The 18040-nt window shown below is 29.2% G+C and overlaps 1 protein-coding gene across 1 annotated transcript in view; it reads right to left on the reverse strand.

The window, feature by feature from the left end:
• Positions 1–96: 96 nt before the first annotated feature.
• Galphao (G protein alpha o subunit) overlaps positions 97–18040 on the reverse strand; it is a 128380-nt gene continuing 110436 nt past the window's right edge. Inside the window, exons 3-8 of the mRNA XM_014429766.3 lie at positions 8027–8168; positions 5691–5851; positions 5218–5346; positions 4816–4945; positions 2475–2628; positions 97–410 (exon numbers count right to left, since the gene is read on the reverse strand). Of these exons, the coding sequence (XP_014285252.1) occupies positions 223–410; positions 2475–2628; positions 4816–4945; positions 5218–5346; positions 5691–5851; positions 8027–8168 (904 nt within the window). The 3' untranslated portion in view covers positions 97–222. The remainder of the gene's footprint in view (positions 411–2474; positions 2629–4815; positions 4946–5217; positions 5347–5690; positions 5852–8026; positions 8169–18040) is intronic.

Here is an 18040-nt window from a genome sequence, read left to right on the forward strand (position 1 = left end):
AGGAAGTATTTTTCTTAAAACTGTTAAGGTTGAGATTAGCCCTTTTTTCGACAGAAAGACTTTCATATCTGTATATATATATAATATTTTTATGGTACACATTGAATAAACTTAAAGTTACTTTTTGCACCAAAGTGGCTTATTAACCACAATAAATAGAGCAACAAGATGAGTATCATATACATTATTATAGCCAATAAATCAATAAATTTTCATTTCAACTTAATAAAGACCGCAACCTCTAAGATTATTGGCAATAATTACATCTGTTACAGCATCAAAAACAAATTGAATGTTATTGGTATCGGTAGCACAAGTCATGTGACAGTAAATTTCTTTTGTAGTTGATTTATTTTTTGCTTCAAATTGGGCTTGGATGTAGGCTGCCGCTTCACCGTACTCTTGGGCTCCTGAAAACAATTAGAGTATATTATTGACTAATATTATTTGGTAATTTGTCTCAAACTCGAATGAAATTCAGTAGGTTTTAGGGTAAGGCATCTTGTAAATGTTATCATACATGTATACTTGTTGACCACATATTCTAACAAATTTTAATTATAATTCAACTTAATCACTCCATCAATATATGGATATCCAGTGAAGTGGTTATTTACAACTAAGCTATCGAAACTCTGAAAAAGGTTAGTATCAAAACAATTAGTGAAATATTTGCTTAACATCAACTTAAAATTTGATGTCAGGAGTCTGGAGAAAACCTCAGAAAAATAAACGGAGGCTTTGAGATGCCTCATGAAGGATTGCACTTTTAAGGCAGTCAATGCAGTGGTCAACAGGTAAAAATGTAAGCGGGATACTTTCATTGATGGTTTGTTTTCCTCACAAATTCATCAAAGACTACTTACTAGAAAATAATTTTATACATAGAGAGGCTTATCAGCAAGTGAGATTTCTGGAAATGGCCCAGAAAAAGCCTCAGGTCTATACCCAAAGCAGCTGTTGATTGAGGTAGTACATCACCTCATGTTGACAAGGGGTTTTCCATAAGCACCAAATCTTACCATGAATATGAGGCCATTGAATTTTGAACCTTAACGAGGTCTTCTTATAGTAGTAAATTCTTCTTTATACAAGACTCTTGGCATGTTAGCATACCGTGTTTAGTTGACAACCCCAAATTAGCAGATAAAATGCAGGCTACTTTGCAAAGCAGATTTCCATACTGAAGATATTAATTTCTCTTTCTTTTATTGATTATTTTAAAACTATGTCTGTAGAATAAGATAAATTCAATTTTGCTATAAGAGCAGTGCTCTCATAAAATGACCGCCCAATTGTGTTCTTTTCCCAAACTTTGTCAAAACCTTAAAAAATAATGCTCTTCTCCACCGAGAAAGAAACCTGTGCTGTGGTTGAAGCTATAATGAAATGGTAGCTTCTTTTGGGTAAACGTTTCCTCCTAGTCATGGATCAGTAATCTCTCCTTTATGTTCTACAATAAGAATGCAGGTAAAATTAAGAATTAAAAAATTATGAGTTGGTGATTAGAACTCTCTTATTACTACTTTGAAATTGTTTACCATTTAGATAAAAATAACAAAGCCGCTGATGCTCTTTCTAAGATACGCTTTTCCGTTGGGGGGAACATAACTACTGGTACTGGTATTTGGTGGGGGGAACAAGTCCGGCAAGTGGGCCTGTGGGTCCTTTTTGCCAACCCCTGACAGCTACCTTGGTTGCCACCGCATACTAACCAAGGTGGGAGTGTCAAGATTCATTCTTCGGGACCGCCGAAAAATGAATATTTAACTGCCCCAGGTGGGAATCGAACCCACAACGTTCCAAACCGAGCGCACTGGGACCTGAACATAACTAAACTGACACTATTAATAAATAAATGATTGAAATCAATTGGAGACAACACATCAAGATATAAATTTTTGTTGTTTATAAACACTACAGAATATTAATCATGAATAACAACTAAAAATTTAGTCAGACATTAAAAGTAATCAAACAAAAATTATTATTCATTTTATATTAGTTGTGATTAACGGTTAATTTTTCTAATTAAAAATTTAATCAATCAAATAATTTTTGCCATCCCTGTAACAGATGCTGAACCGATATAAGCAATAATATAATCTCAAAATTAAAACAAGACCACTATAACTAAAATATTAATAATGAATAGTGACTAAAAATTTTGTCATTAGTCATTTAAAGTGACTAAAAAAATTATTATTTAAAATTATTCATTTTAGTTGGTAGGCTAAAAATCTAATGGTTCATTAATCATGATTATTTTACCTCATTAAAAATTTAGTCTTTAATTAAGTAATTTTCACCTGATTTTATTCTATAAAGATGCTAAACCAAATAACCAATAATAAAATCTTAAAGTTGAAACAAAGAATTTTAAAGAGTTTGAACAAAAACCTTACCAAGTAAAAATATTAGATATAATTTATATTTACTTAATATTAGAGATTGTTATATATAATTAAATATACCTGCATATTCCACAAAGCATATGGTCAAGGGAGATTTTTTAATTTTTTCTTCAAATAAATCCTTTTTGTTTAAAAATAGAATAATGGAAGTATCAGTGAACCACTTGTTATTACAAATTGAATCAAAGAGTTTCAAAGATTCTTGCATTCGATTCTGGAAATAAAGAATAGAGATTATGTAATAAGTTTCAGTAAGCGCTTAAATATTAAAAGAAAACAGGTTCATGTGTAGATGGTTGACATGGTGGTGGTTATGGAAAACACTATAACCTTTCTTATCAATTCTAAGTTTGGATGCTTGTGTTGTGAGTTTTGTGAAGCTGTTTGTTTACTTTTTCAAATATGTTTCCATTGTTACTGCAGTTGTATGTCTTTTATGTTTATTTGTAATAACATTTATTTTCTTCTTCATATTTATCGAAAATTTTGTATTTATGGTGATTTTATGTCTCGACCTCTAATGAAAAAGATCTGTTGTGAGTTTGCTAATCTCTTGAGCAAATGAAAGTCGACAGTTGTGGTCTAATTAGAGCAGTAATAATTTTATGTAAAAAAAAATTATTTGGGTTTTAACCTACATTATTATTACTGATTTAATAGGATCACAGCTGTCAACTTCCGCTTGCTCTAGATGTAAACTCCCATATGGATTCTTTAAAAAGATTGAGGTTGGAGCCTATATTTGCTTAAATATGAATTTGCTTATGGTTTAAACACCTGAGAAGTTTTGCAATCTCCCTCCACATGGATGTTCTCCTTAACAAGACCCTCATCAAAACTGTTCTTGCTAGTGGATAAAACTGGGATCCTCACCTGGGGTAATGGATCATTCAATCTGGGACCAAGCACTGAACAGAAGTAGATCAGCATACTCAAACCAGTTTTACTTAGGAGGATTGGAAAAAAGGGGAAGAACAGTGAGATCAATAGTCTGTATGTGGATACAGATCTGAAGAGACATATCAAGCTCAGAAGACTGCATTGGGATGAACATATTACCAGAATGCCAGAAGCTGTCACCCGGGATGCCGGAAGCCACCTTAACACAATAGCCAAGATAGAGTTATCTGGTGAAGACTTATTGTGGAGGCCAAGAACCATATTGGTCAGTAGAGCCTTGGATGAAGATAGTTTATGGTGTCAAGTACGTTTTAAGATTTTTTTTTAATGTTGGAATTTTAGTAATCAGATGTAATTAAAATTTAATTTTATTAAACTAATTCTCATAAATCGGTAGAACAACATTGACTTTATCTGTGTTTCTCATAACCGCCACTGATAGTGCTTGTGGTGGACAATCTTCCAACAAGTGCCCCAAAACACTAGAAAATAAACGAATTAGAAATTGAAAAAATAGGTTACAAAATTTATCAAATGCAATAAATCTATTCATTACTCCTGAAACATTAATGGGTACTTATATATTATCTCATCGACTCCATGTTATGTTATTGGTAATACTACTGCCCTATGATATGGGAAACATTATTTTCAAGTAGACTCCATGAATTAATTATATTAGAATTTTTAACTAATGTTCTACTTGCCATTAGTATTATAATTCTCATTGTCATAACTTTCCCAGAGCAACTTTTTCACATAAAAATACATCTTAACTTAATTTTCACCCATTTCTCTTGTAACAAGTTTTTACTATATTCACATCTTAATTGAAAGCTTAAAAATATTATGTCAGTTAATTTTTCATCCTGTTAGAACAGATTGTAGTATATTTCAAAATATGTCACAGAAAAAAAAAAAAAGGAAAACAAAGAAATTTTAATAACTTCCAGGGTTCTGAAATGTGACAACTCTTAAGTTCTAAATGTGATATTGTTCTCAACTTTTATTCCTGTTCCTTTTATACAAGTCGGGTTAAAAAGGAAAAACAGTAAATAATATATTTTAAATTATCATTATCCTGGCTCGTTATAATTTATATCCTTTTTTTTTCTTTAAATTTTGTTTGATTTTATTATGAACATTTATTGTTATGCTAATGAAATAAAATCTTAAAATTTATATTTTGACAGTACTTTAATATTAAATGATTTTCTAAAGTTCATTTTACCATTGCCTTGGCATATTTTTATTGTAAAAGTATCATTGCTAGATTTTGCATTCAATTTTTTATTAGTTTGATCTAAGAGCTTGTCTAAGAACATACAATTTTTTTTATTTTTTGGAGATTAGCTTTTTGTTTAAAATTAGGACCTAAAAATTACCCATTTGTGAATCACCAATATACATACTCCACAGCTAAGCATTACCAAAGTATAAATCATTAAAATGATTTTTAAATATCTTTTCTCAGTGTTTCTATTTTTTAAAATATACTCACTGTTGTCTCATCTTCGTGTAAAACTTGGTCATATTCAGACATTGCTACACAAAAAATAATGGCTGTTACATCTTCAAAGCAATGAATCCATTTTTTTCGTTCTGAACGCTGACCACCAACGTCAAATAACCTGAAGTAGTTGATAATATTAAATTTTAATTAATTTAAAAAACATGCTTTTATTGTTTTCACTTTGTTATAAATACAATTGAAAAGTACTAATAATGATGCACAGTTATGATATTTTATGATTCAAATGTTCAACAATTATTTTTGTGAGATGAAATAATTTCAAACTCTGGTTGTTAAGTTGATTCTTTCCAACCAATTTATTTTTTTAAATAATTGCCTCACTATGAAAATAATATTTAATTGCTAAAAAATGTGATTTAAAACTCTTACTTAAAATTAAGGTTCTTAAAGGAGAAGTGTACTTCAACAATACCAGTGGTTTTTACTCTTGTACGCAAAATATCCTGTTCAGTTGGTTGATAATCTCGAGCACCTAGCCGATCCAAATCATCAAGAAAGCTGTAAATAATGCACCAGTTAATAATGTAAGGTATATAGTTAGATGAACAACTTCATGTTAGATTCATGAATATACAAAATAGTTATATTTGTCTTTCTTTACACATCTTTTATCTATAAAGGCAGATCAGTTACTTCTCTAAAACATATATTTTATACACTAGTGTTGAATCCCTAGTAAGTTCTTCATGTCAATGTTGATTCCTTAAGTAGCTTTAAGAATAATTTATATTTTTACATAATTAATTCTATATTTATATTATAATGATAATCTTCATAGTTCTATAGTGTCATTTCTTTTTTTAATGCTTAAATATACAATGAAATTGAAAAATCATACTTACTATTTCGCTGAGTCATTTAGTTGGTATTCATTGGATCTACCAAAACATTCGAGAACGCCTGCATCTTGCCAAAGCCTTTTCATAGCAGCAAGCAGTTCCTCCGAAAAGGCTTCAGTGTCTTCCATTCGTTGAATCACATCAAAAACCATTTTTGCATCTGCCTGAGATATACATAAAAAATAAATGATATAATTTCAAACAGCAATTATTTGATAGATTTTCAATAAATTTAATCCAAATACTACCGTCAAAGTGGGTTACTTTGCACCAGATTTTGGATTTTTTTTATATTCTGGATTTTCAACCCACTTAAGCAGAAACAAAAGTGCGAAATTTATACCTCAGATTCCTTGGGTATAAATAAAAGAAAAAGCCGCTAGCTTACATTGTGTTGATATCCTCATCTTTAATTATTCTAATAAAAAAGTGGAGTAGTGTTCATGGGTACCTTGGAAGGCTTTGCACCATTCTCTAAAATTTATTATAAACATCTGAGAATCAATATATGGTACAATTTAAGGCTGTCATCATTAAAGGAAACAAACATTAAAAAATTTAACAGTAAAATAAAATAAATTTTTTTTTGAAAATTCTACAAAAAAGGCCAATGTTTCTTTTTTCAAACTTAATTAATATACACATTATCTTAAAATAAAAGAAGAATAAAATAATAAAAATAGAAATTTGTATTTAAATTAATTTTAGATCAAAACAGATCTAAATTATGTATATATTTTTAAAATTATTTTTAATTGACTTGAAATTACTATTTTATCGAAAGGATATTAAAAATTAAATACAATCAGTTTGGTGTTGGTCTCATTTGACTACCAACTGGCTTTATTTCACACAATTTTTGATAGGAAACATACACACGGTTTGGAAAATTGTAAAAACCAAAAGAATTCTATTCTCCACAAGAATCTGCCATCATAACTGAAGCATTTATTTTTTGAGGCATCATCATCATGACAAACTTTGAGTCTCTTTGGTTGGCCTAGTATACTCGAATTTTGATGACGGATTCTTACTGGGAATTAGATACTGAAACGATTTTATACTTTAGGTTTTTTTTTCATTAAATTTTTTCGCACCGTTTGCGAACAAATCGTCAAACATTGTTGTCGTCAACAGTTTATGGCGCTTTACACCTTTAGTACGTACGCGTTAGGTCGGGAAAATTGGTGTAAACAAAAGCATTTTAAATTTAGGTTTTAGAGGTAGATTTAAAAATGAAAAAAACTCCCCATTCGCATCTCTTGTTATCGGAACAAAAGAGAGAACATCATTCTTGTACCAGGTGAATTGACTTTAGTGTACTCTCTTTTGGGGTTGAAAAGCCCCAGCAATATCTATCGAACTTGAAGGAGAAATAATCTTGATGATTTCGAAAGAAATTATATTTATGATATATTAATATTAAATAAATCGGGTGCATTCGGTTAATTTCTATTTAAAATACTTCATAAATAGTTGCCAGAATTACAAACCCTTGCGTAAATTATTTAGAAACAACATGAAATTTATCGGTATTTCAAACAGCTCCGTAAATTATTTAGATAGAACGTCAAATTTAAATTGATGAATGAACATGAAAGCAGTTTTAATTTGATTAAAAATCAATAGTGTTTTCTCTTGTGCTAATAAATTTTAAGAATAATTTAACATTTAAAGCGATCTGATGTTACATTTAGATCAATTCAGAGTAAAGTGAGACATTTTGATTTTCTCGTCAAATTTTTTTTATGAATTTTACGGGCAAAATTTTATGGGCGTTGCTAATAAACAAATGTTTTAAAAGAAATTTCGTAAGCAGCTATTCACTCAAACGCCTAATTTATCAAAATTTAAGTAAAAATTGTTTGTGTATCTTACAAATACGATGCGAGCATCAATGTAACGGTCTGTTAAAAGAAAATTCTTAAAGAGGTGCCGCTATGATTTTGGCTTGTGTTTTTAAAAATTAGTCCCACTTTTTGTTGTTTATAGAACTTTGGTAATATTAGGTATCAGTACCATTTTGTTGTGTTGTTTTTTTGGTAACCTGAAATACGTAGCTCTTAACCCGAAATTCACGTGACTTGGAACCCAGATGTACTGTATTTCGGCTGGCAAATTAAAGAAAAGCTTCATATATCAACCAGATGCCCCGTGTACATGTAATATATTCCATTTAGATAGCTGAGAGGATTTCGGAACAAAAATTTTCACTTCATCAAGTATCGTTGATTACGATACAACTTATAGGATATAAAACGTCCGTTGAAGCCGGAGAAAAATAAAGTTTACTTTACTAATTTCGCCTGAATACATAATTATAAATAAGGTATACTAACCTCTCGTTCGTTGTTCGTAAACGATATTCCGAGATTTGGCATAGCTCGAAGAATAGCGACTAATGACTGTATAGTATTGCTGTAAACGACTGGCCTGTACTGTTTGAAGTCTTCGGGAGTAAACCCACTTTCGTGGATAATTCTGGAAAAGAAAAAGTAGGGATTAGTTAAATAATATAAAATAAAGTATTCAGATTGCTATATCATAAAAACAAAGGAGGCATCATGATATTAATAATAAACAGAAAAAAATTCTCTTATTTTACACAACAGCTTTTAATTTAACATAAATACAACATTATACCTTGTATATAGGTCAACAATAGTATTTAAAAAAATCAAAATAAATCTTTTTTTTTCTTTATTTATTTATTGATATTTACAACTGTTTAAAAAATACAACAAGCAAATTTGAGGTAAGATCATAATATGATGCAGCATGTAAAGAAAATACCCAGTAGTAGAACTCTAAAAACATTTTACAATATCAGGTCACGAGGCCATCTTCTTTTCAGGCACCTTGAAGGATATCCAGGAATGGAAGAGGAAGCAAGGTTAGAAACTAGTGGGTTTGGGGGGTTAAAATACATCTGGAAACATAAATTAAAGTAAATATTTATGTATACATAGCTATGTTTAAGGACCTTGTAGGCCCCCCCTTTATTCCGGATTACTTCTAAAAATTGTTGTTTTACTGGTTCAACCAATTTATTTGTCACTTCTGCTGGAATCCTATTTCATTCTTACAGTAAAGAGTTTTTAACTCTTCTTTGTTTTTCACCTTACCTGACGGTTAATTTCATCCCATAAAGTACTATGGCATTAAGATGTGGGGACTGATGAGGTAAATTTTGTAACTTGGGTGCATTATATATTAGCCACTCCTTTGTTCTCATAGCCGTACGCTTTAGGTCATTATCTTCCTGAAACATGAGTGACCGTTCAAGGCCCCATTTTTTCCCACTCTTTTAAATCGTTTCTAAGCATATACATACAAGCATGTTGGTCCATTATGTCATTCCATGCTTAAATGTCGGACTCACGTTTTTGATTTTTAAACCCTCATTAACCTTCCGCCTTACTTTCTGCCGTTAATTTGATGAAACAGATGTTAAATTTACAATCACCAGGAAATATTGCAGATTCTCAGAACGATGGTGGATTTTATATTATACGTGAGCTTTGGCGAAATCCAAACAGCGCTCACGATTTACTTTAATTATATATTAGTACAAGAGCCGAGAAGAAAAAAAGGCAGTTATCTCACCCCAATTTTTGATTATTTTAATGAAAACTATTTATAGTTACTAGTCAAAACTGAGGAGTCTGCCAAGTATTGGTAGGAGGAATAAGAAATGGTAGCTGTTTCAAAACCTTAAAAAAACATTATTTTTTTATTCGGAGCTCTATATCTTAAAAACTACCAACAACACTAGAAAATATAAAAGAACATTATTTAAAGAAGACTACATTTTCTGAAATATTAGCCCAAATAGAGCTATTTACGTCCAATAGTTCTCGAGATATAGCCTTTTAAAAAGCAACATTTCATAAAAATGTACTGAAATGAAAGTAGTTAGTTAACTTATTTTGAGAAACCTATAGCTCAGGAACTATGTGACGTACAGATGTCTATTAGCAATCAAATTAAAGCTAGTTCAATGTACTATAAAAGTAGTTTATTACATTTACCTTCGTAGGAATAGTAGTTTTCATGATGTTTGCTAAAGTAAATTAATTTATAGTTGTTCAGACAATAAGTTTGATTTATGAAAACCTTTATTTCAGAAACCATTGGACGTACAGATGTCTGCCGGCACACAAATTAAAGCTAGTTAAATTTACTATAAAATAGTTTATAGCGTTTATCTTAGTAGGAGTAGTAGTTTTTATGGTATTTGACAAAATAAACTCACAAAATGTTAATTTCTAGTTGTTCGTATTAAGTGTTGGATTTTTGAAAAATATATCTGTAGACCCATCAAACGCACATATAACTGCCAACACTCAAAATAAAGGAAATTTAACTTACTATAAAGTAGTTTATGACAGTTATCTTCGTAGTAGTTTTTATGATATTCACGTATTAATATAAATTTGGCAAATGCAAATTGGTCCGAATAACTATAAATCAATTTATTTTAGCAAATTTCACGAAAACTACTACTCCTACGAAAATAAACGTCATAAACTACTTTATAGCCAATTAAACTAGCTTTAATTTGATTGCTAATAGACATCTGTACGTCCCATAGTTCCTGAGATATAGGTTTCTCAAAATAAGTTAACTAACTACTTATATTTCAGTATATTTTTATGAAATGATGCTTTTTAAAGGCTATATCTCGAGAACTATTGAACGTAAATAGCTCTATTTGGGCTAATATTTCAGAAAATGTACTGTTCTTTAAATAATGTTCTTTTATATTTTCTAGTGTTGTTGGTAGTTTTTAAGATATAGAGCTCCGAATGAAACAATAATGTTTTTTTAAGGTTTTGAAACAGCCGCCATTTTTTATTCCCCCTACCTATACTTAGCAGACTCATACATTTTGACTAGTAACAATACATAGTTTTCAATTAAGTGATAAAAAATTGGGGTGAAATAACTGCCTTTTTTCTCCTCTTGGGCTCTTGTACTATATGGTTTCCTCCTGGGGACTCGGTTGAAGTAAACACTTAGTCGTAACTTGTTTCTTACGGTTTGTGCTGTAACTGTTACACCGTAATCACCTTACAGGTTCTCTGCAATGTTCAGAGCGCAAGTTGATGGTTCTAGAGGCCACTAGCTACGTACTCTACTGGGTGCACAGCCTAATATAGCATGTGCGTGAATTTGCCATTGTTTGGCAAACGTGTAGAGGCACATTTAGAAAAAATCGATTCAATTATAAAATTTCAATACCTGAAAAAGTAAAAAAGATAGAAATAAAGAGTAATATATATACAATTTTAGAAATAGAGAGAGCCAAATTAGAGGAAAAAAACTAAGTCTTAATTTCATCATAGCAGCTGTAAGGTTCTCATCTCAGGTAATTGAGATGTAGAGGAATAATGTTAATTAAATAATGAAATTAAAAATAAATTTTAGTAAGCGTTGTAAATTCTCCTTAGCTACAGAAAATTTGCTTTATGTTTTAATAAAAAATAATACAAATAAAACACCGATATAAGCAGTGTAAATTTTTTTTTCAATTATGATTAAATTTAAAATATTTAGCCTCTACATTCTTTATTGATTAATTTTAAATATCTAAAGTTTCGACCAGCTTGATCATTATCATGGCCGATATAATAATTATCAGCTTTAATTATAATCTTATTATAAACTATTTTTAAAACATTATTAATCATAAATTAGCATACCTTAATCTTAACTTCACAACCATTGATCATGTAATTAAGTTAGATGCTATTCTGCCATAGTGTAACATACTACAATCAATTAATTACTAAGGAAAATCATATTTACTAATAATTAACTACGACCATTTTATGTTTCATTTCTTATATTTGTCAACTGTTTAATTTTTAATTTTAATTCTTTAATTCAAACATTTTGTTATATCAGGTTTTTCTTTCAGTTGTACATTACAAATTTAGGTATTTTCTGACTCCTTTTTGTTGATCAAAAACAAGGAATATCAAGAAGTCCAAAAGCGACCCAATTTAACGCTAATAAAAAGTTTATAATTGTATATAAATTTTAGAAAAATAGCAAAGGTATCTATGATGCTATATTGCATATCGGTATAACCGGCTAGAAAAAGCTTTATTGATTCCTGGGTGACGTTATGCTATCATGTAAAACATGTAATAATTGAGTTAGCAATACACTTTAGGTAATTTGATGATTAAAATAATATTCTAGGCAGGTAAAGACAACTGGCTGCCCCTGAGTTTGGTGTAGCTGTTCGTTGTTTACGGCTCGCATTTAGTCTTGTAAGGATATTTAAAGACTGAGAATATACAAAGTGTGCTTCTCCTATCCGCTTCTGTTACTCTGTTAGCAGTCAGTCCCCTGGTAGTTCGGTCAAGAAATAGTTTGGCTACAAGGAAATAAAACGTTTTTCCACTAGAAATAAAAAAAAAATTAAAAAACTGTTGACAGACCACCCTTTAGATGCGAAAAGTATTTTCCTTTCTATTCTCTATCTCTTTTTTTGTTAAGGTTATATTTTCTTATCACTATAAAATTTTATTTTTATATCACTGTATTTTTTACTTTCAATCGTATTCGAAATGACTACATACTCCATATATGTAGTCATTTCGAATACGATTTTTTTCACATGAATCCAAAAAACCAAGTAAACTCGAAAACAAAAAGTCCTACAAAACTGGATTAACACATTCAAGGCGAGGATGTGAGCACAACTTTATCGATAAAATCGACTGACCGGTACTTTATAGTACATACACTTATAAAATACGAATTTTTTTCAACAGTAAAATAAAATTTTTTTGTTTATAATTTTCCTCTTTTCCGTTCTTAATATTATTATTTTTTTTCTACATTACAAAAATAGCAATAACCTCTAGAGTTCACTAATTTACACAAAATTTGGAGACGTTCGTAGAGTTATAAGTGAAAGTAGTGTGATTAGGTCCGAGTTTTTATAAATAAGTATACACTTGATGATTTTTATTTGTTTATTAATATATTATGTATTAATTTCTTGTTTGAGAGTAGATAATAATTTAAAAGGCAGACTTCATTTGAGCAATTCTCTCAACAATTTTTATTTCTCCGTTTTAGCCATTAGGCCATTGTCTAGGAGAACTTAAAATCGATGTATCCGGGTTTAAATTTTTTTCAATAACAGGCTATTACGCCTGAGTCGATTTATAAACAATAAACAAGGCAAAGTTCAGAAAATTAAAAATAAACAGGATTTATCAACATAAAAATAGTTATATTTAATTTAAATTAAAAATTAAAGGAGAGAAAGAAACTAAATTTTCTCTTCCTATAGAAAAAATCTATAAAAAATACTTTTGGCTTTGATGAAGCAAAAATTATAAATAGTGGAAAAAACCAAAGAATATTTCATATTACAGATAATTTCTAATAAACAAGTAACCCAAAAATTTATTTAATATGAAAAAAGTATAAAGAACAATAAAATTGTTAATTACACTAGTATTTATTTATTTTTAATGTATTTTTAAGGAATTATGAAACCTATGATCCTTGAGCTTGAACATAATATTCATTCCTCAGTCATTAATTATTTTACTTTTAGTTAATAATAATAATAATAGTTTTTATTTATTATGGGAATGATCCCTTTAGAATAATATTACAGCCTTGATCAAAAACAAAACGTATGAAACTGAAAATATTTAAGGACAGTGTATGCCTGGTATGTTGCTGTAACTTTTATGATAAAATCGAGTGATCAGAAATGCAACTTAATGTGATAGATTTTTAATTCTTTTTTCTCGAAAATTCGAAAGATTTTCTAGGAAACTCTATATATCAATATACAATATACTGATCTTTAATATCGGCTATGTGAAGTCCTCAATTAAATAGTTCGAAAGGGCTTAAATATCGAATTTTCATAAAATACTTCCCCTAAAGTACCTTTTTTAATTTTGTTTAATTGAAATAATCAAACATCTCTTATTGTCGGTAGTAAAAAAAAATAGATTAATATGAACTATAAAAGAATTTTATAATCAACTAAAGGAGAAAGATATTTCCATACAACCACCTAAGAAAGGGAAATAGCAAATTACCGAGTTAAAAGCTTTGTTATTTTTTGTTAAACTGTTGTATTTTAGGCGACTTAAAGCTTAAAATCATTTTTAACACGTCAACAAACCCTTAAAATATAGATTTTCATAGTAACAGAAAAACAAATAAAATTTAATGTACTATTAATTTTTTTAAATTAACCATCACTCACTCTTAATAGAGATGAATCGAAAATATGAAATAATTTGATGATTATTGTGTTTTAGGTATGACAATAATCTGATTTTACTTCCACTTAGCTGTATATGAAATATAAAGTATGGGGAATTATTGTCATGGTGAAAAATAAATGGCTGTAATACAGAAATGAACAAAGATTAACTTTATCTCGAAGTGAGTAAGTGAAAGTTGTGTCATGCACAAAACAAATTTTTTTTTTCTGTATGTTCAATCCAATATAATTTTGCGTGGTCGATGAGCAAAAATTTATAAAGTTATTTTAGAATGGAATTTTAAATACTGTAATTACGTATTCTCAAAATTATGTTAGTTCGCCGATAAGTCTATCCAAGGTTGAAGATTTTTAAAAGTTAATTCACGTAGAAAATGTTTTTAACTGGTTGTCTTTTAAATATATTTTCGTATTGTAAATGGAAAAATGTTTATTAATTGTTAAAATTGTTTTGGAATACTTTGAAAACCCCAGGTTAACCCCCCTTTTCTGTTGGAGTACATAGGGAGGTTCAACTCTGAATAAATAAAACTACCAAAAATAATTACTATCAACAATAGTTGGGGTTCAACTGGGTCCTATATCTTTTTTTTTTTTACATCGTGGTCGTAAAATGAGAGAAATATTTATAAAATTAAATAATTTTCTTATTTTAACCATCGATGACAAATAAGCAAAGTCAAAATCAAAAAAATTGTAGCATACGATTTATGGCAATTTTTTCTTCGCAAAAATCAAGGTTGGAGTTCATCTGGACCTCGCTCAGTATTTTACGTAAGTAAAATTTCATTTATTTTTTTTTTATGTTATTACTACAGCAAAAATATTTTTTTTATTATACCAGATCAGCCTGGCAACAATAAAAAAAGACACATAAAAAGATAAAAAGACACCCCTGAAGATTTAAAATGTTATGATTGAATAATATTAATTAATAAAAATAAATTACTAATAGAATAATAAAAATAATATATCTAAAAACTAATCGTACACATATATTATATTTATATAAATAGGCAAAAAAAGGGATCGATAGTACCATTATATACTCCTATAAAAATATATGTATATATATATTACGGTACAATGGATCTCTTTTTTGTCACTCAGGGCCGATGGCGAACCTTTGATATAAAATGGGTATTATGAAATATAACAATATTCTTTTCGTAAAATAATACGACTTCAATAAAATTTGATAAAAAATGTTATTATACATAATACGCCTAAAATCCAATGCAAAATGGATTTATTATTCTTTTAATGAGTTAAATACAAATTACGCATTAATATAATCAGGACAGACCTTGTTATTTTTCTAATTCTTTCCATGTTCCACCATGAAAAATACTTAAGTTTCTGAAAAAAGTGTTGTTGTTTTTTTAATTGGATGCCATATTTTCGGTTATTATAAATGATCCATGAATATTTTTGTTCTATACTTGATGAATCCGCTATAACGTTTTCCCCACAGTACGTAAAAGTAGGTTCACCCCGGAGAAATTTTTTCTAAGAACACGAGCTATTAACATGTTATTCTTTGATTATATGGATATATATTTCGGTACTAGAGATCCATTTTCCGGCTCTCGGAGGCGATGGATTTTGATAATTGAGTTATAAAAGAAAAATAATTTCTTAGAGAAGAGGTCCTTAAATTCTTACTGGGCCTTTAGTAAATGTCATTAAAAAATGTGAGAGGTTACAGAACTCTGGCAGGGGTAAGTCGGCGGATCGAGATTGTTGAAATTGAGATTAGAATTAATAAAATAAGTTACTGACTTGTATACTAAAAACAATAAATCATAATAAAATAAATAAGTTCAGTCTTCGAGATGAAGTTTGATTTCCAACGTTGTAAGCCACCTAACCGTTAGCTTCATTCTTCCTTAAGAATTCCTTAATGGAACTTTGAAAAGCATTTTTTGATGAATTCCTCTATTGAATCCAATTGTACTTCACGATGACTATTTCTCATAAACTTGAATTAATTAGAATGGTCGATTGCATTAATTAAACATACATATAGTGCAATTAATCAAAGCACATTAGGTTGCGAACAATTTCAAGTCTGTTTACATGACTTAATTTAACAAATATAATGTATCCAATTGAAGAAAAGACCTTTCCACTGATTTCTATAAATATATTCCATTCTTCTTCGGTCTTCGCAACGTGAAAGTGTTCGCAAACACATTTGGTAGAGTTATTCGTTATTGGATTTCATTGGAACCCATCATCCCAATTCCATTAGGAATCACCACTACTTTTTATTCCTGCCAGAGTTCATTATCTTATCAATATTTTTTCACACTGACTAATGTGACTAGTGACTGAAACATAAAATTAAAGTATATAGTGAACTAGAATCGACCCTTCTGAGTATGACGAAGAGCTTCATTCTCTTTGGATGAAATATTTTTGTTTTCAAAGACCTATTTACACAGCTACTATGTCATGAAGTTGGTTTACTTATCTGCATGTCTTCGCTTTGAAGACATGAATACCCGTGAAGAGAAGAAAGAAGACAAACTGGCGCCCATTAGAAGAATTATAAATTCACTTACTATTGTCAAACTCACTATAACACAAGCTCTCACTTGACTTTAGACAATAGACTACTTTAAATAAAAAATTCAGTGAAATATGAGATAAAGATCTGGTTGATGGCTGACTTTGACACTTCTTATAGTAAAGTTTTTCATGTTTATCTTGGAAAGATAGAAATAGTACCATAGAAAGAATGAAGGAAGAGATTATACCTTGATTTAGTGAGCACAGAGTTACCTCCTTGAGGGAAAAAACACTAGGCGATTCGGTAACAATTGCTTTCTGTTACATATACAATAGATACATTATTATAATATCTTCAATCGGATTTTAAAGAGTGAAGATAATGCATAAGATGCTTTAAATTTTCTAGAAGGAAGGGGAAAATAGACAATATTTTTCTCGGGTGTATGAAATTCATTTGGCTGAACCTAGCCCCTCCTCAGAAAATTCATAGATCTTTCACAAGATAACAACTGATAAGTTCTTTATAAATAAATTCTCAAAGTTTTGTGGAACTATTCAGAAAAAACACAATTTTTGTACCACCTGTATTTTTACCTTCCAGAAGCCAACAACTTTTTCATTGGTCGGTGCCAAAATAACATACTCTACTATAACTATATACATAAAATAAAATATTTATTTGTAATATTTTTAATTATTGGGGCATTATGAAGGCTTTATAATCTAAAAATATTCGTCAAAAAACAGAATACTAAGGGACCTATTTATGAGTTTAAGTGCACAAAAAGATCATTGAAGTTTCAAAAAAGTTAATTTGTTGATCTTATCAAATTTTCGCCCATTCAGGCATCTTCTGGGCATACGTTACAAGTGTACAACTGCAAAAACACACATTATATAGGAAAAGGACTTACTGAATCCTCTGATACACTGAAGAAGCCAATAAAAATTTGTCAAGATCAATAAATTAATTTTTTAGACACTAGAATTTTCTTTTTTGTGTACTTGAGCTAAACTATACAATTTTGAAATTATCTGTAGTGATAAAAAAAATTGATTAAATTAAAATGTACAATAATTACTACATTGCTTTGGAATACCTCTTATGCAATACAATTCTCTTGATAGTAATTACATTATAACTGTATTTTACATTTTTATAAAAACAAACTGAAAGAAAAAACCCAAAACTAAAAACTATATTGAATAAAATAAAATACTTAGCAATGAATAATATAAAATACATATCATTAATTAGTATTTACAGTAATATATGTTTGGTTCTTTTATGTTCATATCTTTGGTTGTTGTTTTAGTATATTTTCCTATTTCTGTTATTAATGGGTTTAATGAGTTAGGATAGGATTGGAAGAAATTGTGTTTCTTATTAATTATATGAAATTATATATTCGATGTCTATATTTAGTTATGGGAGAAACATTAATAATAATTTTATGAATTTAAATTTTTTTGGCTTTTATATACCATTCATTTAGTTTTTGCACTTTTTTTTTAATTTTATAAATTTCTTTCATTTTTTGGGGCATTTTTTAGTTTTCTT

Source organism: Halyomorpha halys, unplaced genomic scaffold, assembly GCF_000696795.3.
Source record: "Halyomorpha halys isolate HHAL.00 unplaced genomic scaffold, Hhal_1.1 Scaffold819.1, whole genome shotgun sequence".
Lineage (NCBI taxonomy): Eukaryota > Metazoa > Arthropoda > Insecta > Hemiptera > Pentatomidae > Halyomorpha > Halyomorpha halys.